The sequence below is a fragment of the Pseudophryne corroboree genome, chromosome 3 (assembly GCF_028390025.1).
Source record: "Pseudophryne corroboree isolate aPseCor3 chromosome 3, aPseCor3.hap2, whole genome shotgun sequence".
NCBI classification, from domain to species: domain Eukaryota; kingdom Metazoa; phylum Chordata; class Amphibia; order Anura; family Myobatrachidae; genus Pseudophryne; species Pseudophryne corroboree.
The window spans coordinates 181,540,077-181,564,357 of record NC_086446.1 but is presented as its reverse complement, the minus strand read 5'-3'; the positions used below and the strand labels follow the sequence as shown (position 1 = coordinate 181,564,357).

At 47.1% G+C, this 24,281-nt stretch overlaps 1 protein-coding gene and 1 long non-coding RNA gene across 3 annotated transcripts in view; one reads left to right on the top strand and one right to left on the bottom strand.

Annotated features, from left to right (window-relative positions):
- LOC135055067 (uncharacterized) overlaps positions 1–4,261 on the bottom strand; it is a 107,347-nt gene extending 103,086 nt beyond the window's left edge. Inside the window, exon 1 of the long non-coding RNA XR_010243636.1 lies at positions 4,194–4,261. This is a non-coding gene — a long non-coding RNA (uncharacterized LOC135055067). The remainder of the gene's footprint in view (positions 1–4,193) is intronic.
- COMTD1 (catechol-O-methyltransferase domain containing 1) overlaps positions 1–22,931 on the top strand; it is an 83,781-nt gene extending 60,850 nt beyond the window's left edge. For both annotated transcript variants that reach the window (XM_063958682.1, XM_063958683.1), the window contains exons 6-7: positions 16,382–16,518; positions 22,682–22,931. In XM_063958682.1, coding sequence (XP_063814752.1) covers positions 16,382–16,518; positions 22,682–22,834 — 290 coding nt within the window. In that variant the 3' untranslated portion in view covers positions 22,835–22,931. The remainder of the gene's footprint in view (positions 1–16,381; positions 16,519–22,681) is intronic.
- The last annotated feature ends 1,350 nt before the right edge of the window (positions 22,932–24,281 follow it).

Sequence of the window (24,281 nt, the reverse complement as noted above, 5' to 3'; positions counted from 1 at the left end):
TAAGAAGCCACCATCTTTCCCAGGACTCTTGTGCATTGATGCACAGACACTTTTCCTGGTTTTAGGAGGTTCCTGACAAGTTTGGATAACTCCTTGGCTTTCTCCTCCGGAAGAAACACCTTTTTCTGAACCGTGTCCAGAATCATTCCCAGGAACAGCAGACGTGTTGTCGGTGTCAACTGAGATTTTGGAAAATTCAGAATCCACCCGTGTTGTTGCAGCACTAATTGGGTTAGTGCTACTCCGTCCTCCAGCTGTTCTCTGGACCTTGCCCTTATCAGGAGATCGTCCAAGTAAGGGATAATTAATACGCCTCTTCTTCGAAGAAGAATCATCATTTCGGCCATTACCTTGGTAAAGACCCGAGGTGCCGTGGACAATCCAAACGGCAGCGTCTGAAACTGATAATGACAGTTTTGCACCACGAACCTGAGGTACCCTTGATGTGAAGGGCAAATTGGGACATGCAGGTAAGCATCCTTTATGTCCAGGGACACCATAAAGTCCCCTTCTTCCAGATTCGCTATCACTGCTCTGAGTGACTCCATCTTGAATTTGAATTTCTGTATGTACAGGTTCAAAGATTTCAGATTTAGAATAGGTCTTACCGAGCCGTCCGGCTTCGGTACCACAAATAGCGTGGAGTAATACCCTTTTCCTTGTTGTAGGAGGGGTACCTTGACTATCACCTGCTGAGAAAACAGCTTGTGAATGGCTTCCAATACCGTCGCCCTGTCTGAGGGAGACGTTGGCAAAGCAGACTTTAGGAACCGGCGAGGGGGAGACTTCTCGAATTCCAACCTGTAACCCTGAGATACTACCTGCAGGATCCAGGGGTCCACCTGAGAGCAAGCCCACTGTGCGCTGAAATTCTTGAGTCGACCCCCCACCGCTCCTGAGTCCGCTTGTAAAGCCCCAGCGTCATGCTGAGGGCTTTGCAGAACCCTGGGAGGGCTTCTGTTCCTGGGCAGGGGCTGCTTGCTGTCCTCTCTTACCCCTTCCTCTGCCCCGGGGCAGATATGACTGTCCTTTTGCCCGCTTGTTCTTATAGGACCGAAAGGACTGCGGCTGAAAAGACGGTGTCTTTTTCTGTTGGGAGGGGGTCTGAGGTAAAAAGGTGGATTTTCCGGCAGTTGCCGTGGCCACCAGATCCGATAGACCGACGCCAAATAATTCCTCCCCTTTATACGGCAATACTTCCATATGTCGTTTAGAATCCGCATCACCTGACCACTGTCGCGTCCATAAACTTCTTCTGGCAGATATGGACATCGCATTTACTCTCGATGCCAGAGTGCAAATATCCCTCTGAGCATCTCGCATATAAAGAAAAGCATCCTTTAATTGCTCTATAGTCAATAAAATACTGTCCCTATCCAGGGTATCAATATTTTCAGTCAGGGAATCCGACCAGACCACCCCAGCACTGCACATCCAGGCTGAGGCGATGACTGGTCGCAGTATAACACCAGTATGTGTGTATATACTTTTTAGGGTAGTTTCCAGCCTCCTATCAGCTGGATCCTTGAGGGCGGCCGTATCAGGAGACGGTAACGCCACTTGTTTTGATAAGCGTGTGAGCGCCTTATCCACCCTAGGGGGTGTTTCCCAGCGCGCCCTAACCTCTGGCGGGAAAGGGTATAATGCCAATAACTTTTTTGAAATTAGCACTTTTCTATCTGGGTTAACCCACGCTTCATCACATACATCATTCAATTCCTCTGATTCAGGAAAAACTACAGGTAGTTTTTTTTTTACCCCCCACATAATACCCCTTTTTGTGGTACTTGCAGTATCAGAGATATGCAAAGCCTCCTTCATTGCCGTGATCATATAACGTGTGGCCCTACTTGAAAATACGTTTGTTTCTTCACCGTCGACACTAGATTCAGTGTCCGTGTCTGGGTCTGTGTCGACCGACTGAGGTAAAGGGCGTTTTACAGCCCCTGACGGTGTCTGAGACGCCTGGGCAGGTACCAACTGGTTTTCCGGCCGTCTCATGTCGTCAACTGATTTTTGTAATGTGCTGACATTATCACGTAATTCCATAAACAAAGCCATCCATTCCGGTGTCGACTCCCTGGGGGGTGACATCACCATTATCTGCAATTGCTCTGCCTCCACACCAACATCGTCCTCATACATGTCGACACACACGTACCGACACACAGCAGACACACAGGGAATGCTCTTATCGAAGACAGGACCCCACTAGCCCTTTGGGGAGACAGAGGGAGAGTTTGCCAGCACACACCCAAGCGCTATAATATATATGGGAACAACCTTATATAAGTGTTGTATCCTTATAGCAGCTTAAATATATAAAATATCGCCAAAAAAAGTGCCCCCCCTCTCTGTTTTACCCTGTTTCTGTAGTGCAGTGCAGGGGAGAGTCCTGGGAGCCTTCCTCACAGCGGAGCTGAGCAGGAAAATGGCGCTGTGTGCTGAGGAGAATAAGCCCCGCCCCCTATTCCGGCGGGCTTTTCTCCCGGAGTTTGAGATATCTGGCATGGGTTTAATACATCCATATAGCCTCAAGGGCTATATGTGATGTATTTTTTAGCCATAAAAGGTATTATACATTGCTGCCCAGGGCGCCCCCAGCAGCGCCCTGCACCCTCCGTGACCTATGGTGTGAAGTGTGTGACAACAATGGCGCACAGCTGCAGTGCTGTGCGCTACCTTCATGAAGACTGAAAAGCCTTCTGCCGCCGGTTTCTGGACCTTCAATCTTCAGCATCTGCAAGGGGGGTCGGCGGCGCGGCTCCGGGACGAACCCCAGGGTGAGACCTGTGTTCCGACTCCCTCTGGAGCTAATGGTGTCCAGTAGCCTAAGAAGCCAATCCATCCTGCACGCAGGTGAGTTGAACTTCTCTCCCCTAAGTCCCTCGATGCAGTGAGCCTGTTGCCAGCAGGACTCACTGAACATAAAAAACCTAAAAACTTTTTCTAAGCAGCTCCTTAAGAGAGCCACCTAGATTGCACCCTGCTCGGACGGGCACAAAAACCTAACTGGGGCTTGGAGGAGGGTCATAGGGGGAGGAGCCAGTGCACACCACCTGATCCTAAAGCTTTATTTTTGTGCCCTGTCTCCTGCGGAGCCGCTATTCCCCATGGTCCTGACGGAGTCCCCAGCATCCACTTAGGACGTCAGAGAAAAGGGGGACTGGCTGCCGCAATGTGTAAAAATGGGGACTGGCTGCCGCAATGTGTAAAAAGGGGGACTGGCTGCCGTAATGTGTAAAAAGGGGGACTGGCAGCCGCAATGTGTATAAAGGGGGACACCGTCTGCCGTAATGTGTAAAAACGGGGACGCTGTCTGCTGTAATGTGTAAAAAGGGGACGCTGTCTGCCGTAATGTTAAAAAAGGGGACGCTGTCTGCTGTAATGTGTAAAAAAGGGGACGCTGTCTGCCGCAATGTGTAAAAAGGGGGACTGGCTGCCGCAATGTGTTAAAAGGGAGACTGTCTGCTGTAATGTGTAAAAAGGGGGATGCTGTCTGCTGTAATGTATAAAAGGGGTTCTACCTGGTGTAGTGGCGCTACTGTGCAGCGTAATTTGAATAATGTAGACTACTGTGCACCGTAGTATGAATTGCTATTATTTTGTGGCCACGCCCCTTCCCCATGAGCTACGCCCCTATATATTTTCCACGCGCCTACGGCGCGCACTGCCCCTATCTTACATGGGGGGGCGCCAATGTCGTTTCTTGCACACAGCGCTAAAATGCCTAGTTACGGCACTGATATCTGCCCCCAATTTTCAAGACTTTCTACTAAAAAAAACAAAAAAACTCCACTGAGGGAATGGCGGCCTGGCAGTACCCCAGGAGTGCTGGCCTGGCAAATCTAACCCAAGTCCAAAACTCATTATTACAGCACCTCGAATATATCATAAAATTTCGCAAAGCAATTGACATGACAACCAAAAATGTCTATACTCCTGGTAAAAGCTTGGCAGAGTCTGAGGCAGAGCAAAAAGACTGGAAAATGTGGATTGCATAGATCACAATACATTTACCATTAAGTGAAGTAACCACATTAATAACATCAATTTAAATGAAACTGAACTTGGAAGACAATTAAGCAGATACAATTGTAAACATATTCAGCAATGGTATAATCTACAACAATACATGCAATACTATCCAGGTAGCAATAATAAAAGACCTGCCCTTACACACAGACACATACCCTTAAACTTATCTCTTCCTCTATGTTGCTGCTACCTCAGATTTCCTCTGTGGCTTTCCAGTGTAGCTGGGAATGGAGCCTATGCTCTGATTGGCTGAGTGACTGTGTCAAGTGTAACTCAGCCAATGGAAGCATAGGAGAGACCTGGCTGATCAAGACTCTCCTCAGTATTACACACTATCCTCCTGGTACTATGTGGGGGCAGTCTCTCCTAATTAAGTTTTCATGTTTTCACTATCCACTATACCAGAGCTTCCCAAACTCTGCCATTACAGTCCAGATTTTAAGGCTATCCATGCATTAGTCCAGAATCTCATGGATCTTCAACCTGTGGCCCTCCAGCTTCTGTGGAACTACACATCCCAGCATGCCATGCCTCAGTTTTAGCATACCGTAATAGCAAAACTTTGGCAGGGCATTCTGTGATGTGTAGTTCCACAGCAGCTAGCGGGCCACAGATTGAAGGGTCCAGATGGTCACATCAAATTGACTAAGGTATTAATTAAGTCACCTGTGCTCAAGCCTGGACATCCTTAAGACATGGACTGTAATGGAAGAGTGTGGGGAACTGTGCAATGCAAGAATATACTGTATGATCTGTAAATTTGAGTGCCATAAATGTAGTGGTTTTTTTTTTTTTTTTTTACTTGGGGTCTATTTACTAAGCCTTAGATGGAGATAAAGTACCAGCCAATCAGCACCTGTCATTTTTCAAACCCAGCCTGTGACATGGTAGTTAGGAGCTGATTGAATGGTACTTTATCTCTGTCCACTTTATCTCCATTCAAGGCTTAGTAAATAGACCCAACAGTCCTTTAAGACATTGTGGTCCCTATTTATCATTGCTGTAATATGTCACTTAACCACTCAAAAACATCCAATTAACAAAACGTATTTATTATGAGGATGAGCTGTAGTGACATACCGTACTCAGCTTATAGTAGACACTTTATAACAGAGTGATGCATATATTTGCAACGATGGAATAAGCGACAGCTGTCATACAGAAGACAATTATCAGTGACCTGACCACTGTCCATAGCTCATCTGTGTGATGCATGTATCTAGCTCACCGCTGCATAGTGCGCATGTCAGGCACAGCTACTCTCAGCCACAGTCCCATGCTGCAACCTTGCTTTTGGTGAGCAGGAGGAATCACAGGAAAATGTGCTGAGCCTTGATTGGAGTAGCTGAGCACATGTTCCTGTGACCCGTTATTGGCTGCAGGAAGCTCTGCCCCTACTCCTCAAATATTGGGCATGCAGCCTGCCAGTACCCCAGAAGTGCTGGCCTGGCAAAACTCACTAATCGGGCCCCTACCCCGGGAATCTAAGCCGTCGAGTACTTTTACTTCATAATAAAAAAAATAAGAATTTACTTACCGATAATTCTATTTCTCGTAGTCCGTAGTGGATGCTGGGGACTCCGTAAGGACCATGGGGAATAGCGGCTCCGCAGGAGACTGGGCACAAAATTAAAGCTTTAGAACTACCTGGTGTGCACTGGCTCCTCCCCCTATGACCCACCTCCAAGCCTCAGTTAGGATACTGTGCCCGGACGAGCGTACACAATAAGGAAGGATTTTGAATCCCGGGTAAGACTCATACCAGCCACACCAATCACACCGTACAACTCGTGATCTAAACCCAGTTAACAGCATGATAACAGAGGAGCCTCTAGAAAAGATGGCTCACTACAGCAATAACCCGATTTTTTGGTAACAATAACTATGTACCAGTATTGCAGACAATCCGCACTTGGGATGGGCGCCCAGCATCCACTACGGACTACGAGAAATAGAATTATCGGTAAGTAAATTCTTATTTTCTCTAACGTACTAAGTGGATGCTGGGGACTCCGTAAGGACCATGGGGATTATACCAAAGCTCCCAAACGGGCGGGAGAGTGCGGATGACTCTGCAGCACCAAATGAGAGAACTCCAGGTCCTCCTCAGCCAGGGTATCAATTTTGTAGAATTTTACAAACGTATTTGCTCCTGACCAAGTAGCTGCTCGGCAAAGTTGTAAAGCCGAGACCCCTCGGGCAGCCGCCCAAGATGAGCCCATCTTCCTTGTGGAGTGGGCATTTACAGATTTTTGGCTGTGGCAGGCCTGCCACAGAATGTGCAAGCTGAATTGTACTACAAATCCAACGAGCAATAGTCTGCTTAGAAGCAGGAGCACCCAGCTTGTTGGGTGCATACAGGATAAACAGCGAGTCAGATTTTCTGACTCCAGCCGTCCTGGAAACATATATTTTCAGGGCCCTGACAACGTCTAGCAACTTGGAGTCCTCCAAGGCCCTAGTAGCCGCAGGCACCACAATAGGTTGGTTCAGGTGAAACGCTGAAACCACCTTAGGGAGAAACTGAGGACGCGTCCTCAATTCCGCCCTGTCCGAATGGAAAATCAGATAAGGGCTTTTACAGGATAAAGCCGCCAAGTCTGACACGCGCCTGGCCCAGGCCAGGGCCAACAGCATGACCACTTTCCATGTGAGATATTTTAACTCCACAGATTTAAGTGGTTCAAACCAATGTGACTTTTGGAACCCAAAAACTACATTGAGATCCCAAGGTGCCACTGGAGGCACAAAAGGAGGCTGTATATGCAGTACCCCTTTTACAACGTCTGAACTTCAGGGACTAAAGCTAGTTCTTTTTGGAAGAAAATTGACAGGGCCGAAATTTGAACCTTAATGGACCCCAATTTCAGGCCCATAGACACTCCTGTTTGCAGGAAATGTAGGAATCGACCCAGTTGAATTTCCTCCGTCGGGCCTTACTGGCCTCGCACCACGCAACTTATTTTCGCCAAATGCGGTGATAATGTTTTGCGGTTACATCCTTCCTGGCTTTGATCAGGATAGGGATGACTTCATCCGGAATGCCTTTTTTTTCCTTCAGGATCCGGCGTTCAACCGCCATGCCGTCAAACGCAGCCGCGGTAAGTCTTGGAACAGACAGGGTCCTTGCTGGAGCAGGTCCCTTCTTAGAGGTAGAGGCCACGGATCCTCCGTGAGCATCTCTTGAAGTTCCGGTTACCAAGTCCTTCTTGGCCAATCCGGAGCCACGAATATAGTGCTTACTCCTCTCCATCTTATCAATCTCAGTACCTTGGGTATGAGAGGCAGATGAGAGAACACATACACTGACTGGTACACCCACGGTGTTACCAGAGCGTCTACAGCTATTGCCTGAGGGTCCCTTGACCTGGCGCAATACCTGTCGAGTTTTTCCCAACGGTTTATAATCATGTGGAAGACTTCTGGGTGAAGTCCCCACTCTCCCGGGTGGAGGTCGTGTCTGCTGAGGAAGTCTGCTTCCCAGTTGTCCACTCCCGGAATTGCTGACAGTGCTATCACATGATTTTCCGCCCAGCGAAGAATCCTTGCAGCTTCTGCCATTGCCCTCCTGCTTCTTGTGCCACCCTGTTTACGTGGGTGACTGCCGTGATGTTGTCCGACTGGATCAACACCGGCTGATCTTGAAGCAGAGGTCTTGCTAAGCTTAGAGCATTGTAAATGGCCCTTAGCTTCAGGATATTTATGTGAAGTGATGTCTCCAGGCTTGACCATAATTCCTTCCCTGTGTGACTGCTCCCCAGCCTCGCAGGCTGGCATCCGTGGTCACCAGGACCCAGTCCTGAATGCCGAATCTGCGGCCCTCTAGAAGATGAGCACTCTGCAACCAACACAGGAGGGACACCCTTGTTCTTGGTGACAGGGTTATCCGCTGATGCATCTGAAGATGCGACCCGGACCATTTGTCCAGCAGGTCCCACTGGAAAGTTCTTGCGTGGAATCTGCCGAATGGGATTGCTTCGTAGGAAGCCACCATTTTACCCAGAACCCTTGTGCATTGATGCACTGAGACTTGGCTCGGTTTTAGGAGGTTCCTGACTAGCTCGGATAACTCCCTGGCTTTCTCCTCCGGGAGAAACACCTTTTTCTGGACTGTGTCCAGGATCATCCCTAGGAACAGAAGACGAGTCGTCGGAACCAGCTGCGATTTTGGAATATTGAGAATCCAATCGTGCTGCCGCAACACTACCTGAGATAGTGCTACACCGACCTCCAACTGTTCCCTGGATCTTACCCTTATCAGGGAATCGTCCAAGTAAGGGATAACTAAAATTCCCTTCCTTCGAAGGAATATCATCATTTCGCCCATTACCTTGGTAAAGACCCGGGGTGCCGTGGACCATCCATACGGCAGCGTCTGAACTGATAGTGACAGTTCTGTACCATAAACCTGAGGTACCCTTGGTGAGAAGGGTAAATTTTGGACATGAAGGTAAGCATCCTTGATGTCCCGAGACATCATGTAGTCCCCTTCTTCCAGGTTCGCAATCACTGCTCTGAGTGACTTAATCTTGAATTTGAACCTCTGTATGTAAGTGTTCAAAGATTTTAGATTTAGAATCGGTCTCACCGAGCCGTCCGGCTTCGGTACCACAACAGTGTGGAATAATACCCCGTTCCCTGTTGCAGGAGGGGTACCTTGATTATCACCTGCTGGGAATACAGCTTGTGAATGGCTTCCAAAACTGTCTCCCTGTCAGAAGGAGACATCGGTAAAGCCGACTTTAGGAAACGGCGAGGGGGAGACGTCTCGAATTCCAATTTGTACCCCTGAGATATCACCTGAAGGATCCAGGGGTCTACTTGCGAGTGAGCCCACTGCGCGGTGAAATTCATTGAGACGGGCCCCCCACCGTGCCTGATTCTGCTTGTAAAGCCCCAGCGTCATACTGAGGGCTTGGCAGAGGCGGGAGAGGGTTTCTGTTCCTGGGAACTGGCTGATTTCTGCAGCCTTTTTCCTCTCCCTCTGTCACGGGGCAGAAATGAGGAACCTTTTGCCCGCTTGTCCACGAAAAGACTGCGCCTGATAATACGGCGTCTTCTCATGTTGAGAGGCGACCTGGGGTACAAACGTGGATTTCCCAGCTGTTGCCGTGGCCACCAGGTCTGAAAGACCGACCCCAAATAACTCCTCCCCTTAATAAGGCAATACTTCCAAATGCCGTTTGAAATCCGCATCACCTGACCACTGTCGTGTCCATAACCCTCTACTGGTAGAAATGGACAACGCACTTAGACTTGAAGCCAGTCGGCAAATATTCCGCTGTGCATCACGCATATATAGAAATGCATCTTTTAAATGCTCTATAGGCAAAAATATACTGTCCCTATCTAGGGTATCAATATTTTCAGTCAGGGAATCCGACCACGCCAACCCAGCACTGCACCTCCAGGCTGAGGCGATTGCTGGTCGCAGTATAACACCAGTATGTGTGTAAATACATTTTAGGATATCCTCCTGCTTTCTATCAGCAGGATCCTTAAGGGCGGCCATCTCAGGAGAGGGTAGAGCCCTTACAAGCGTGTGAGCGCTTTATCCACCCTAGGGGGTGTTTCCCAACGCACCCTAACCTCTGGCGGGAAAGGATATAATGCCAATAACATTTTAGAAATTATCAGTTGTTATCGGGGGAAACCCACGCATCATCACACACCTCATTTAATTTCTCAGATTCAGGAAAACTACAGGTAGTTTTTCCTCACCGAACATAATACCCCTTTTTGGTGGTACTCGTATTATCAGAAATGTGTAAAACATTTTTCATTGCCTCCATCATGTAACGTGTGGCCCTACTGGAAGTCACATTTGTCTCTTCACCGTCGACACTGGAGTCAGTATCCGTGTCGGCGTCTATATCTGCCATCTGAGGTAACGGGCGCTTTAGAGCCCCTGACGGCCTATAAGACGTCTGGACAGGCACAAGCTGAGTAGCCGGCTGTCTCATGTCAACCACTGTCTTTTATACAGAGCTGACACTGTCACGTAATTCCTTCCAACAGTTCATCCACTCAGGTGTCGACCCCCTAGGGGGTGACATCACTATTACAGGCAATCTGCTCCGTCTCCACATCATTTTTCTCCTCATACATGTCGACACAAACGTACCGACATACAGCACACACACAGGGAATGCTCTGATAGAGGACAGGACCCCACTAGCCCTTTGGGGAGACAGAGGGAGAGTTTGCCAGCACACACCAGAGCGCTATATATGTACAGGGATAACCTTATTTTAGTGTTTTTCCCCTTATAGCTGCTGTATCTTTAATACTGCGCGTAATTAGTGCCCCCCCTCTCTTTTTTAACCCTTTCTGTAGTGTAGTGACTGCAGGGGAGAGCCAGGGAGCTTCCCTCCAACGGAGCTGTGAGGGAAAATGGCGCCAGTGTGCTGAGGAGATAGGCTCCGCCCCCTTATCGGCGGCCTTATCTCCCGTTTTTCTATGTATTCTGGCAGGGGTTAAATGCATCCATATAGCCCAGGAGCTATATGTGATGCATTTTTTGCCATCCAAGGTGTTTTTATTGCGTCTCAGGGCGCCCCCCCCAGCGCCCTGCACCCTCAGTGACCGGAGTGTGAAGTGTGCTGAGAGCAATGGCGCACAGCTGCAGTGCTGTGCGCTACCTTGTTGAAGACAGGACGTCTTCTGCCGCCGATTTTCCGGACCTCTTCTGTCTTCTGGCTCTGTAAGGGGGCCGGCGGCGCGGCTCTGGGACCCATCCATGGCTGGGCCTGTGATCGTCCCTCTGGAGCTAATGTCCAGTAGCCTAAGAAGCCCAATCCACTCTGCACGCAGGTGAGTTCGCTTCTTCTCCCCTTAGTCCCTCGATGCAGTGAGCCTGTTGCCAGCAGGTCTCACTGAAAATAAAAAACCTAAAACTAAACTTTTCACTAAGCAGCTCAGGAGAGCCACCTAGTGTGCACCCTTCTCGTTCGGGCACAAAAATCTAACTGAGGCTTGGAGGAGGGTCATAGGGGGAGGAGCCAGTGCACACCAGGTAGTTCTAAAGCTTTACTTTTGCGCCCAGTCTCCTGCGGAGCCGCTATTCCCCATGGTCCTTACGGAGTCCCCAGCATCCACTTAGGACGTTAGAGAAAATATTTTGCCATTTCGGCAACTAGCAGGCCCCATAAAATCAATTGCTACTCTATTGCAGATAGGCGATGAAAATCATACACCTGTAGGACACTACCCTAATGGGGTCTGAAATAGGTCAAAACGTCTCTACTGGAGCCCAATGTATGTTAGCTTGCTGTGACATCATTATCCCTTTCCCAATCTGCATACCACCATACATGACCCTCTCCAGGAGGGACAAAATGCTCTGCTTCTTGACTTTTCTCTTAATGTATGATTTAAAGCACCTGTTTTAAACAGGTTAATGGCTAAGAAAGGTGTTTCAGCACAGGTGATGGAAATCATAAATTAAGAGGGAAGTCCAGAAGCAGAGCGTTCTGTCCCTCCTGGAGAGGGTCATGTTGGGAGGTATGAATCTGTAGTCTATCCAGAGCATTTCATGCAAGAAAGGGGTTCTCAAACTCAACCCCCAAGTATCCCAAACAGATCATGTTTTAAGGATTTCTGACTATGGAAGCAAATGGGATAATTACTGACCCAACTCACCTGTGCATCATTAAATAAATCCACAAAACGTACTGTTTGTGGCACATCAGGACTGGGGTTGAGAACCACTGTTGTAAGGTTATTAACAAACTCTTCAAGCTTGAACAACGTCATAAGACGAACTAAGCCAGATCATTATATGCAATAAACATTCATTGTGGACAAATAAAAGTATAAACACATAAGTGGTGTACGTGTGTTGCCAGTCTTCTGAAGTGCTTAATTCACTATCTCATCAACAAATAAAGTAAACAGCAACATTTTGGTCCTAGATTTCCACCACATATTTAGGACAATCACTATTGTTTGCCTTGAATAAGCTTGACAAAGGTCCCATCTGAGACTGCCTGAAACGTTGATGGATATTTTATTTGTTGGCAAGACGATAAAACAAAGCACCTCAGAACACTGATGAGCGTGCCCTTATGATTTCTATTCAGTAATTTGATTTGGCTTACCATGCTAGCCCTTTAAACCGGGACACCCCTGAATTACGCAGGTTTTGTTGCTGATTAAAACCAACTGATATGCAGGCTTGAAGTCGGCCAACCACAGAACATGTATAAACCGAGAGTGTCCTGGTTTAAAAGGATAGTATGGTAAGTATATAACGAGTGCTGCCTTCATCTGAGTGCCGGGCCTAACAGAAATGGCTTTTCTTTTTTGTTTCAGTCAATAATTGGGAAATGCTGAAATGAAATGGGTGATGCTGGTATGTTTTCATTTCGATCTATTGACCACCACTAACACTCATTAACTGCCTGATTCTGAGTTGGGATTAAAGCAAAAAAAAAAAAAAAAGAAGGTCACACACCTTTTACACTGCCGCATTAAGACAGGTCGTGGTTCTGTGTAAAAGGGTTAACCCAGGTATAGTGACCCAGGACTCCAACCTGGGTAGCTTGCAGGGTTGGTCTCGGGAAGTACCCGGGTTACAGGGCAGTGTGAACAAGTAACCTGGGTTGTCCCATGCAGGTCCTGTTTAGGGAAGCCAATCCCGGGCCATTTTTTCAATCCCGGGCATCGGGATTGAAAAATGGCCAATCCCGGGATTCCCTGGATACCCGGGAATGGCTTTTAAGTGTGTGGCCGCCCCCTCTCACCACCCCGCCCCGCACACATTACTAACCGTATACCACGGGCAGGCGGGTGGGGATCTCTTCCTTCACTCCCTCAGTGCACGGCTGACGGCGCAGCGTGACCTCATGCTTCGCCGGGGGAGCCGGAAGGAGGAAGCCGGGCAGCGTCTGAGCGTCATGTGGACGCTCAACGCTGATCCCTCAATCCCCGGGATTGGACCTTCCAATCCCAGGATTGAATCCCGGCCATTTTTGGCCCTAAATCCCGGGATCCCGCCAATCCCGGGATTGGCCACCATAGTCCTGTTCAAGCCCTATTTCGAGCCAGCTCACCAGCACTTGGAGATGCACCAGCTCAGGAGAAGCCCCGGCAATATCCCGGGTCCAGCTTACAGTCACTGTGAATGTGTTTCAGGCCATTGGAGATAGCTTGAAACCCACGTTCAGTGACCCGGGCTGGACCCGGGACTGCAGTGTAAAAGGGGTATAGCTGTGCACCTGGACATACTCTGTCATGTTGCAGTGCAAAGGGTGCAAACACATGCATTTTTTTTTTTTTGCATGCAGGGTAAATGCTGGCTACTTTTGCATGTAGCCCACAAATAATGGGCAGCTTTATTTTTACACTGCAATTTCGATTTAAGCTTGGACATGACCCTCACAAATCTAAATCTCTCTGCACAATTTGCAGCTGCCCCACCTGCAGTCAAGGGCGTAGCTACCATAGGTGCAGGGAGTGCAGCTGCTATGGGGTCCAGAGCTGAGAGAGGCCACCTTCCCTGTCACAGTTACATGTGTTATATACAGGGTGTAGCTACCATAGGTGCAGGCAGTGCAGCTGCTATGGGGCCCAGAGCTGAGAGAGGCCATCTTCCCTGTCACAGTTACATGTGTTATATACAGGGTGTAGCTACCATAGGTGCAGGGAGTGCAGCTGCTATGGGGCCAAGAGCTGAGAGAGGCCACCTTCCCTGTCACAGTTACATGTGTTATATACAGAGTGTAGCTACCATAGGTGCAGGCAGTGCAGATGCTATGGGGCCCAGAGCTGAGAGAGGCCACCTTCCCTGTCACAGTTACATGTGTTATATACAGGGCGTAGCTACCATAGGTGCAGGCAGTGCAGCTGCTATGGGACCCAGAGCTGAGAGAGGCCACCTTCCCTGTCACAGTTACATATGTTATATACAGGGTGTAGCTACCATAGGTGCAGGCAGTGCAGCTGCAATGGGGCCCAGAGCTGAGAGAGGCCATCTTCCCTGTCAAAGTTACATGTGTTATATACATTTTTCGCAATTGGGTGGTACATAGGGGTCCTTTCAAACTTTTTCCTTGGGTCCTGCAATAAGTATGCCCCTGGACCTGCTCATTGTAGTGTGGTATAGAATGAACTGGAGGGCATTTTTTTAATATTATATCATATGAACTGGTGCACTGTAATGAGGCACAATTTGGACGGGGAGCACTATATATCATAATGTGAATTGAGGGTATTGTGCGGCATAATGTGTACTCGCAGCTCTGAAATGTGACATAGGGTGAACTTTAGCACTACTGCGATTCATAAAAAAAACTGGGGCACTCCTATGGGGGATAAAAACATTAAATAAGGTTCTACTATGGTTCAGAAAATGAACTAGGGCACTGTTATAGGGCATAAAATTAATATCTGCTGCAGAGAAGTGTCTCTCTAAAAGCATTGGGATGGGGGCCCCTGCCTGCAGTGCAACATGGTTTTAACAAGGTGCACAGTTAAGCCGGAGCGACCGGCAATCAGGTGGATTTAATGGACAATTTTGCTTGAGCCTCATTGTCGGTATACACTACATGATGATGTGAACAATGGGGGAGATGTACTAAGCCTTGAAAAGTGATCAATTTCACAGTGATAAAGTACCAGCCAATCAGCTCCTAACTGCCATGTTTCAGGCTGTGTTTGAAAAATGACAATTAGGAGCTGGTTGGCTGGTACTTATCAACGTGAAATTTATCACTTTTCAAGGCTTAGTACATCTGGCCAGCCCAATGGAACGATTTATTGTTCTATCCTTCATTAGCATACACCAGGTCACATTCCAAATCTCCCGGTTGGGTTGGCCGTGCAGCATGGCTTTAGTTTTGTTCTTTTGCTTCACTCCCAACTCAGAATCAGGCCGTAAATCTTTCTTTAATCCCTTAATAAATATGTTTGAAACTCATTTTTGTTGTGATAATAATTAAAGGGCACCTAAAGTACTCCAGGGACAAATGGATGTAAAAATAACAAAGTCAGTGCAGACTGATCGCTGTCATGAGTGTCTGTGTAATAAAACAAATCATTCATTTCAAAACCAGTGGTATGATTACTCAGCAAGAGAAAAAAGCTAAAATTGTGTACTTTTATTGTTTTTTCCAATAGGAGTTTCACAGAACTGAAGACTTAGGGCCATATGTACTCTCCTGCGAGAATGCCTCATTAGACATAAAGCAGTTGACACCAGGGGGTAAATTTACTAAGATGGGAGTTCTATTTAACATGGGATGTTGCCCATAGCAACTAATCAGATTCCAGGTATTATCTTCTAGAAGGTGCTAGATGAATGAGAAGTAGAATCTGATTGGTTGCTATGGGCAACATCCCATCTTAAATAGAACTCCCATCTTAGTAAATTTACCCCCAGATGGTATAAACCAAAGGGACCAAACTCTGAAAAGCTTCTACTTAACAATATTAGGTCATTTATTTAGTTACCATAAAGATTACACTATTATTTGATTGATGAATGATTTACCTACAATGGGGACAGATGCAGTTTAGAGGTAATTCATTATTCAAAAGAAATACAGGTATGCCTGGAACAATAGTGTATGCCAGTTCACAAGCTATATACCACGTATTAAAGATACCCCTCCTAACATATCTTTTGCTTTTGTGCAGGCATGCTTGGGGCACATTTACATGAACATGCTCTCTCTGAACTGTGCCCCCGTTGTGAACGCCCTGTGACCCCCCTGTTCTATCTCTTCAGTCATCAGGGACGTTGCGCACTAATTGCCTGCAATGCTGCATTATTGCATACTCATTTTTTAATCACCACAGTACATTATTTTTGTCCTTTTTATTCTATTCTGAGGAATTATATCACTGTTTTGGATTGCGCTCCCTTCATATATACTATACACACACACACACACACACCCATGTGTGTCAGATTTGGTGGTGTTCAGTCCTTTTTGCCTTTGTGTTACTTTATTACACGGACACTGTGGTGTAATTACCATGTGCTGCATCCTTAAATGATTAGGATGGGTTCAGTTATCTCACAGTTCTTTCCTCACTCAGAGGGGAATTCAAATGTCTGAAAAGTCAGTTGGGTGTCTGTTTTTGCCTGTCTATTAGATAGGAAAAAAACAGACTCCCAACTGACTTTTCAAACATTTATAATCTCCCCCAGAGACAGCTTATGTGCAGGTTTTTGATAGGCTTCGTTGTTGTAGACTAACATGGGGGGGTTGTTTTACATTAACCCCATCCTAGCTAAAAAGAAGAGCTGGCACGAGAGAAAAAGTTTTGTTTGTTCTTTTTAATTTAAGCAAAACATTGTTTTAACATTTTTGATGATCTAATCTCTTTTCACACCTAGACGACTTGCTCTCCAATGGGGAAGCTGGTACATTTGACTTGATCTCCATAAACATGGCCAACCAACAAAACTGCAGGAAGTGTTATGAGAAATGTCTGCGTCTCTTGAAGAGCAGAGGAATACTAGCCATAGATGGGGTATGTTTATGCTAAAGTCAGCATCTAGAAATGTGAAAACAATACCAGTTACATGCATTTCATGCAAAAGACTATTTTCTTCATAAACAGCATGTAAAGGGGATTCTTTTCTGCATTCAGTATTTCCTATTTGTACAAGATAGATTGAAAACAAGTTGCAGGTTTTGCACACAATATAAAAAAATCAGCACAGTGCAGCATTACACTTGCAAATAATAGGATTTTAATTACCTAACAGTAAATCCTTTTCTCGTAGTCTATAGAGGATGCTGGGGTCCATATTAGTACCATGGGGTATAGACGGGTCCACTAGGAGCCATGGGCATTTTAAGACTTTAATAGTGTGGGCTGGCTCCTCCCTCTATGCCCCTCCTACCAGACTCAGTCTAGAAACGGGGCCCGAGGAGACGGACAACTTCGAGAGAAGGACTTAACACAGATAGTGGCGAGATTCACACCAGCTCACACATACAAGGCAAACCAAGCTAACCAGCTTGAAAACTCAGCAACAGCTGAACGAGAATACTTAACCAAGAACAAAGCAGTACTGAACCAAGTAGTAACCACTGCAGGATCACGAAGCGTTGGGCGGGCACCCAGCATCCTCTACGGACTACGAGAAAAGGATTTACCGGTAGGTTAATAAAATCCTATTTTCTCTTGCATCCTAGAGGATGCTGCGGTCCATGTTAGTACCATGGGGATGTACCAAAGCTCCCAGAATGGGAGGGAGAGCGCGGAGGCTCCTGCAGAACTGATTTACCAAAGGTCCTCAGAGGTCAAAGTATCGAATTTGTAGAACTTGGCAAACGTGTTAGACCCTAACCAAGTAGCCGTTCGGCAAAGCTGTAAAGCCAAGACACCCCAGGCAGCCGCCCATGAAGAACCCATCTTACGAGTAGAGCGGGCCTTAACAGATTTAGGACATGGCAATCCTGCCGCAGAATATGCATGCTGGATAGTGACCCTGATCCAGTGAGAGATCGTCTGCTTAGAAGCAGGACACCCGATTTTCTTGGGATCATACAGGACAAACAGAGAGTCCGATTTTCTGTGACGAGCAGTCCTCTTCACATAGATTTTCAGAGCCCTTACAACATCCAAGGACTTTGACGGAATTGAGGAGTCAGTAGCAACTAGCACCACAATAGGTTGGTTGACATGAAAAGCAGACAAAACCTTTGGAAGGAATTGCTGACGTATCCGGAGCTCAGCTTTATCTTCATGGAAGATCAAGTAGGGGCTCTTGCAAGACAAAGCCCCCAACTCCGACACACGTCTAGCAGAAGCTAAGGCCAACAAAGTGACAGCCTTCCACGTGAGAAACTTGACCTCAACCTCCTGTAGAGGCTCGAACCAATCCAATTGGAGGAACTGTAACACCACGTTAAAATCCCAGGGTGCCGTAGATGGCACAAAGATAGGCTGGATGTGCAGAACCCCTTTCAAGAAAGTCTGAACCTCAGGGAGGGAAGCCAGTTGTTTCTGGAAGAAAATGGATAAGGCCGAAATCTGAACCTTTATGGATCCCAAACTCAGGCCCATATCCACACCTGCTTGCAGGAAGAGAAGAAACCGTCCCAGTTAAAACTCCACCATAGGAAACTTCTTGGATTCACACCAAGATACATAGTTTATCCAAATGCGATGGTAATGTTTGGACGTTACTCCTTTCCTAGCCTGTATCAGGGTAGGAATAACCTTGTTCGTAATGCCCTTCCAAGCTAATATCTGGCGTTCAACCTCCATGCCATCAAACGTAGCCGTGGTAAGTCTTGATAAGTGAACGGCCCCTGTTGCAGCAGGTCCTCCCGAAGAGGAAGAGGCCTCGGATCTTCCAGCAGTAGATCCAGAAGATCCGCGTACCAAGCCCTTCTTGGCCAGTCCGGAGCAATGAGAATTGCTTGAACCCTTGTTCTCTTTACGAGTTTTAGAATCCTTGGAATGAGTGGAAGTGGAGGAAACACGTACACTGACTGGAGTACCCACGGAGTCACCAGGGCGCCCACCGCCACTGCTTGCGGGTCTCTTGACCTGGAACAGTACCTCCGAAGCTTCTTGTTGAGATGGGAGGCCATCATGTCTATTTGGGGTACACCCCAAAGATTTGTCACCTCCGTGAACACCTCCGGTTGGAGGCCCCACTCTCCTGGATGGAGATCGTGTCTGCTGAGGAAGTCTGCTTTCCAGTTGTCCAGTCCCAGAATGAAGATTGCTGACAGCGCCAACGCGTGCCTTTCTGCCCAGAGGATGATTCTTTTTATCTCTGACATTATCACTGTCGGTTATGTAGGCCACCGTCGTTACATTGTCCGACTGCACCTGAATGGCTTGATCTTGCAGAAGATGTGCCGCATGTAGAAGACCTTTGTACACGGCTCTTAGTTCCAGAATCTTGATTGGAAGAATGTATTCCAGACTTGACCACCTTCCTTGGAAGGTCTCCCCTTGGGTGACTGCGCCCCAACCTCTGAGACTTGCATCCGTGGTTAGAAGGATCCAGTTCTGAATCCCGAACCTGCGGCCCTCGAGAAGGTGAGTCAATTGTAGCCACCACAGAAGTCAAATCCTGGCTTTTGGAGACAGACGTATCCTCTGGTTCGTGTGCAGATGAGATCCCGACCACTTGTCCAGAAGATCCAGTTGGATGGACAGTGCATGAAATCTTCTGTACTGAAGAGCCTCATAGGAGGCAACCATCTTCCCTAGAAGGCGAATGCACTGATGAACCAATACCCGGGTAGGTTTCAAGACATCCCGGACCATAGCTTGGATCACCAACGCCTTTTCCACCGGTAGAAATACCCTATGCACTTCCGTGTCGAGGATCATCCCCAGGAAAGACAATCGCCTTGTCGGCTCCAAATGTGGCTTTGGAATATTCAGGATCCATCCATGTTCCCTGAGCAGTCGAGTCGTGAGAGCAATGGACTGCAATAACCTTTCCCTTGAAGATGCCTTTATCAGCAGATCGTCCAGATAAGGAATTACATTCACTCCCTGCCTGAGGAGGAAAATCATAATCTCTGCCATTACCTTGGTGAACACCCTCGGTGCTGTGGAGAGGCCGAATGGCAGTGCCTGGAACGGATAGTGACAGTCCAACAGCGCAAATCTGAGATAAGCTTGGTGTGGCGGCCAAATCGGAAATGTGGAGGTACGCATCCTTGATGTCCAAGGACACCAGAAACTCTCCCTCCTCCAGCCCTGAGATCACCGCTCTCAGAGACTCTCTTTGGAATCAGGAATTTTTTCTCTGGATTTTCCCAGGATTTTTCAAATAATGCGTTTAATTCCTTAAACGCAGGGAAGGTCAGGGAGGCCTTCTTATTGTCTGTAAAGTAAGCCTCCTCTACCTGTTCAGGTGGTTTGTCAGTAATGTGTAACACATCCCTAATAGCCTCAATCAGGAGTTGTACCCCTCTTCACAGGGAAGACCCACCCCCCACCGCATCACCCTCTGCCATGTCAGAGTCGGTGTCCGTGTCGACCTGCATAATCTGAGCAAGCGCACGTTTCTTGGATACACCAGGGGATTTTGAGGTAGTGGGGACAGAACCAGACAAAACCTCCACAGATTGTTTTAACATCTGTGATTCAGTCTCATAATGCGCAATTCTAGTAGAAATCCGGAATATTATTACCTTAATTGAAGCTACCCACTGGGGCTCAGCTTCGGAAGGCGGAGAGAAAATATTACATTCCTGTGTACATGGAATGGATTCCTCTGGAGAAGATACATATTCTGCCGCACAAGACACAGAGTCCCTGGACATGGTTATGTGAGAAATTTGCATACACACACATAAGAAAATGTCAGACACAGTTTTCCCCAAGTACCTTCAGAGAAACACAGTGCCTCAGTAGGCAGTTATAGAATAACTACCTGGCACTGACTGTGTACCCTAAATAGAACTACACAGTATTAGACAGTCTCCCCTTCCTTCTACAACCCCCTTGGTACCGCACAGGATAGCTGGAGTCGTGGAGGGTCAGCGCTCCCTGTCAGCGTCTCAGAGTGTGGATCTGCAGGGAGAAAATTGCTCTGGTGAGCTGCTGGGTTCGCTCTGAGAAGCTCTGCCCCCAAACATGGCGCGTCTTCCTGCACTTTGGCTGTTTATACTGGCCTGAGGTAATGGCCCTAGCAGTAGTACATATGTCTCCGATAGCCTGAGTGACCAGTTTTGTATGGTATAGCCCCTCACAGCGCCGCACCTGTGTACTGCTGAGCCTCCGGAGCGCAGTGTCAGTACTGCGCTCCCACCCTGTTGCGCCATACACACCAGCTTCCCGCTTGTCGGGTCACCGGTGACACACTCACCACCGCGATCTTCTGGCTCTGTTAGGGGGTGGCGGCATGCTGCGGGAGTGGTCTCCTCGGGGGCTAACGATCAACACCCTCAGGAGCTCAGTGTCCTGTCAGCGGAGATAGTGGCCATTAACCTCTGAGGGTTGGAAACTACTCTCCCCCCCCCCCCCCCCCTCCTGTTGCCAGCAGCCTCCCTGTGCCTATTACTCTTAAAAAAACAAAGAAGCTCTAGGAGCTCCCCTAGCTGTGACTGGCTCCTCCGTGCACAATTTCTAAACAGTATAGGAGGGGCATAGAGCGAGGAGCCAGCCCACACTATTAAAGTCTTAAAGTGCCCATGGCTCCTAGTGGACCAGTCTATAGCCCATGGAACGAATATGGACCCCAGCATCCTCTAGGACGTAAGAGAAAATTAGAAAAAAAGGCATGTCTTATATTCTGGGATAGCTGTGTTACAATTACATGTTTTTTTTGAGCAGAAAATGTACCTCTGATGCTCCTAGAAACCAACATCTTCTATTGTGGAGTTGTTTCCATGTCACAGAAGCACTAATGCTGTGGCACAGCGAGGCATTCAGAAAGCCATGTTTTTAGAGCTAAGAAATTCTGAAAGTGCCTCAGTGTTATTTGTGATCGCACGATAGTAAGGTTCCGTTTCTAAGATTTGGTCCTCACGGAACCCTGACAGTGCGTGTTTTAAAGGTATAGTTAGTATCACCAGTAGTTTTGAGTTAGTCAATTAACACACCTGTGCTCCAGCTAGGTTATCTGGAAAAATTTCATTGTTAGGGTTCCATGAGTACCGCATTTGAGAAACATGGGAAAATGGTTATATTGACCTATTACAGATAGTATACATTATAGGCTACCAGGCAAAACATTGGAGAACCAAGCTTCCAGATATATTATATTGCCTAGCAGAGGAGAATCAAAAACCTCTCCTGTTAATTCCAATTGCTAGGTTGGAAAGGGTAAGCTGGGGTACATATTAGGCAATATATTGGACAATATGTCATTTTGAGGCAAACTGGAATGACATATCGTCCACATCGCATAGTGTGTACCCTCAGTCGCGTGTTCATGTGCATAGTCTCATCTGCTGTGCTGCACGTCAGATGGGCCAATTCCGCTGACAACGGCACGTAGGTGAACGTGGGATGGAAGGCTATATCTCATGGCAATACACCAGATCGTGCAGTGTGTACAGCTGACCAATATATTCTTCCATAGGGCATTGGGTCTCTGGAATACACATCGTTCTGATATGTACCTAGCCTAAGGATGGAGAAAGTGTTAATGATATAATATTAATGGTCTCAATAGCTTATAGTGCAGTGTGGTCTTCCAGACACACTGGGTACACACTAGACGATATCATGGACGATGTGCCCGATTCAGACACATCGTTCACAATATCGTCTAGTGTGTATGCCCTATGTCCCTGACAATGCGCGCTTCTGTACATCAGCCATCCATGCATGTCCGACTGACAATGCCAGCGAGGTCCATGCTGCTGAATGGATGCGTGCCCCTGCTAGTCACTGGCGGCATAAGCAAGTGTTTATGCACTTGCCGATGCCTGCCCTGCTGCCGGGTCCAGACGCAAACGATATAGGCAGGTATACACATTGTCCAGTGTGTAACCAGCTTAACAGGTGGCATAATTAGTGGCCTCCAACAGTTTGATTTAACCATCTGTGCTCAAGCATAGATATCCTTAAAACCTGGACTGTTATTGTGCCTTGGGCACCAAGTCTGAGAACCATAGCTATAGTGGATAAATTAAGTTTGCTTTTTATAGGAGCTACACTTTAATAGTAAAATACATTAAAATATATATGTATTATTTGACAGGTGCTTTGCAATGGAGCAGTCCTGAAAAGGAACATGGAGGATGAAGGTGTGCAGGGAATGCATCAGATGAATGAAGCTATCTTAAGGGATGCCCGTGTTTACTTGAGTGTCCTACCTCTTGGTGATGGTCTGATGCTGTGTTTCAAACTTTGAACTAAAGTATCTATCACTCCAAGCTACATTTTATACATCTATTTTTTTGCTTTTTTTTTTTTTTTAATAAACAGAAATAAATGCAACCATGAAATTAGATTGGAATTGGACTTTGCGAAAGTAAGGATTGCTGTAGACTAAAAACTCCTAGTCAAAAGCAGCAATTTTCATGACCTTTTCTTAAGATGACACTTATGGAAATATAAACCGATATGAAAAGTCTAAGAACAGATTTGCAACAAACGTTTTGCACCAGCAATTCATTTGCTCCTATTCCTGGTTGTAGGACTTTTTACAGCCTTCTTCATTGCACAATTTACCTCCATCATACAAGATGCTCACCTAGCCTGTCACCTGCAACCGCACTTCTTTAAATAAGCAAATCAAACTTCTATACTACTCTCAACCTCCCTAGGCTGTTCCGAAATACTGTTAATGCAAACGTTACATATACAGCATATTCTCCTTCACTACTCACACAGCCTTCTGGTTGCCCATCAAACATTGCTGTGACTGGATCATAAAGCCATACTATGCTCATTCCTGTTGTAAACTGGCTGGCCCAATATGCACTATATGGCCTGCATGTTTATGCTATAGATTGTAAAGCTGGGTACACACTAGATATCTTGAACAATTTGCTGATTTCCAACAGATCAGAACAACTAATCATTCAAACAGCGTCTTTTTTCACATCGTCTGATTGGCCATACATGCCGCTCCATCTGACAATGGGGGTCATTCCATTCGACAACGGGGGTAATTCCATTCCAGCGGTTTGTCGCTGCGGTGCGAATGGGTCTGGAATGCGCATGCGCGGCAGCCACACTGCGCACACGCGTCGTGCCCATCGACAGGGGTCGCCGGGTTACGTCGCACTCAACGAAGAAAGCGGTCGTAGAGCCGACCGCAAGATTGATAGAAAGAATGCGTTCCTGGGCGTGTCCGGACCGTTGCCTGCCGTTTACAGGGAGTGGAGAAGAAAACGCAGGCGTGTCCAAGAGAACGGAGGGTGGATGTCTGACGTCAAAGCCAGCTCCAGCATCGCAGAGATCGTTGCACAGGGTAAGTATGTCCAGGGCTACTCATGTTCTGCTTGAAATTTTTTTAGCTTAGCAGAGCTGCACAAGCGATCGCAGCCCTGCTAAGCTAAAATACACCCCCCCCATAGGCGTGTACTAGTTGATCGCAGCAGCAGCAAAAAAGTTGCTGGCTGCGGTCAACTCGGAATGACCACCAATGTCACTTGCGGCGCCAGTATAGTAATGAAGGCTGGAATGATGGATCGTTCAATGTGTACATGACAGCAGACATATTGTTACATTGGCCTTTGTGTTGGTTGGTTGATTAGCATGTAATGTGTACCCAGCATAAGCTGCTAATAACCAGTTTTGTATTATTACTGATTGTCTACATTTTAAAACTCTGCAGAATATGGCATCGCAGT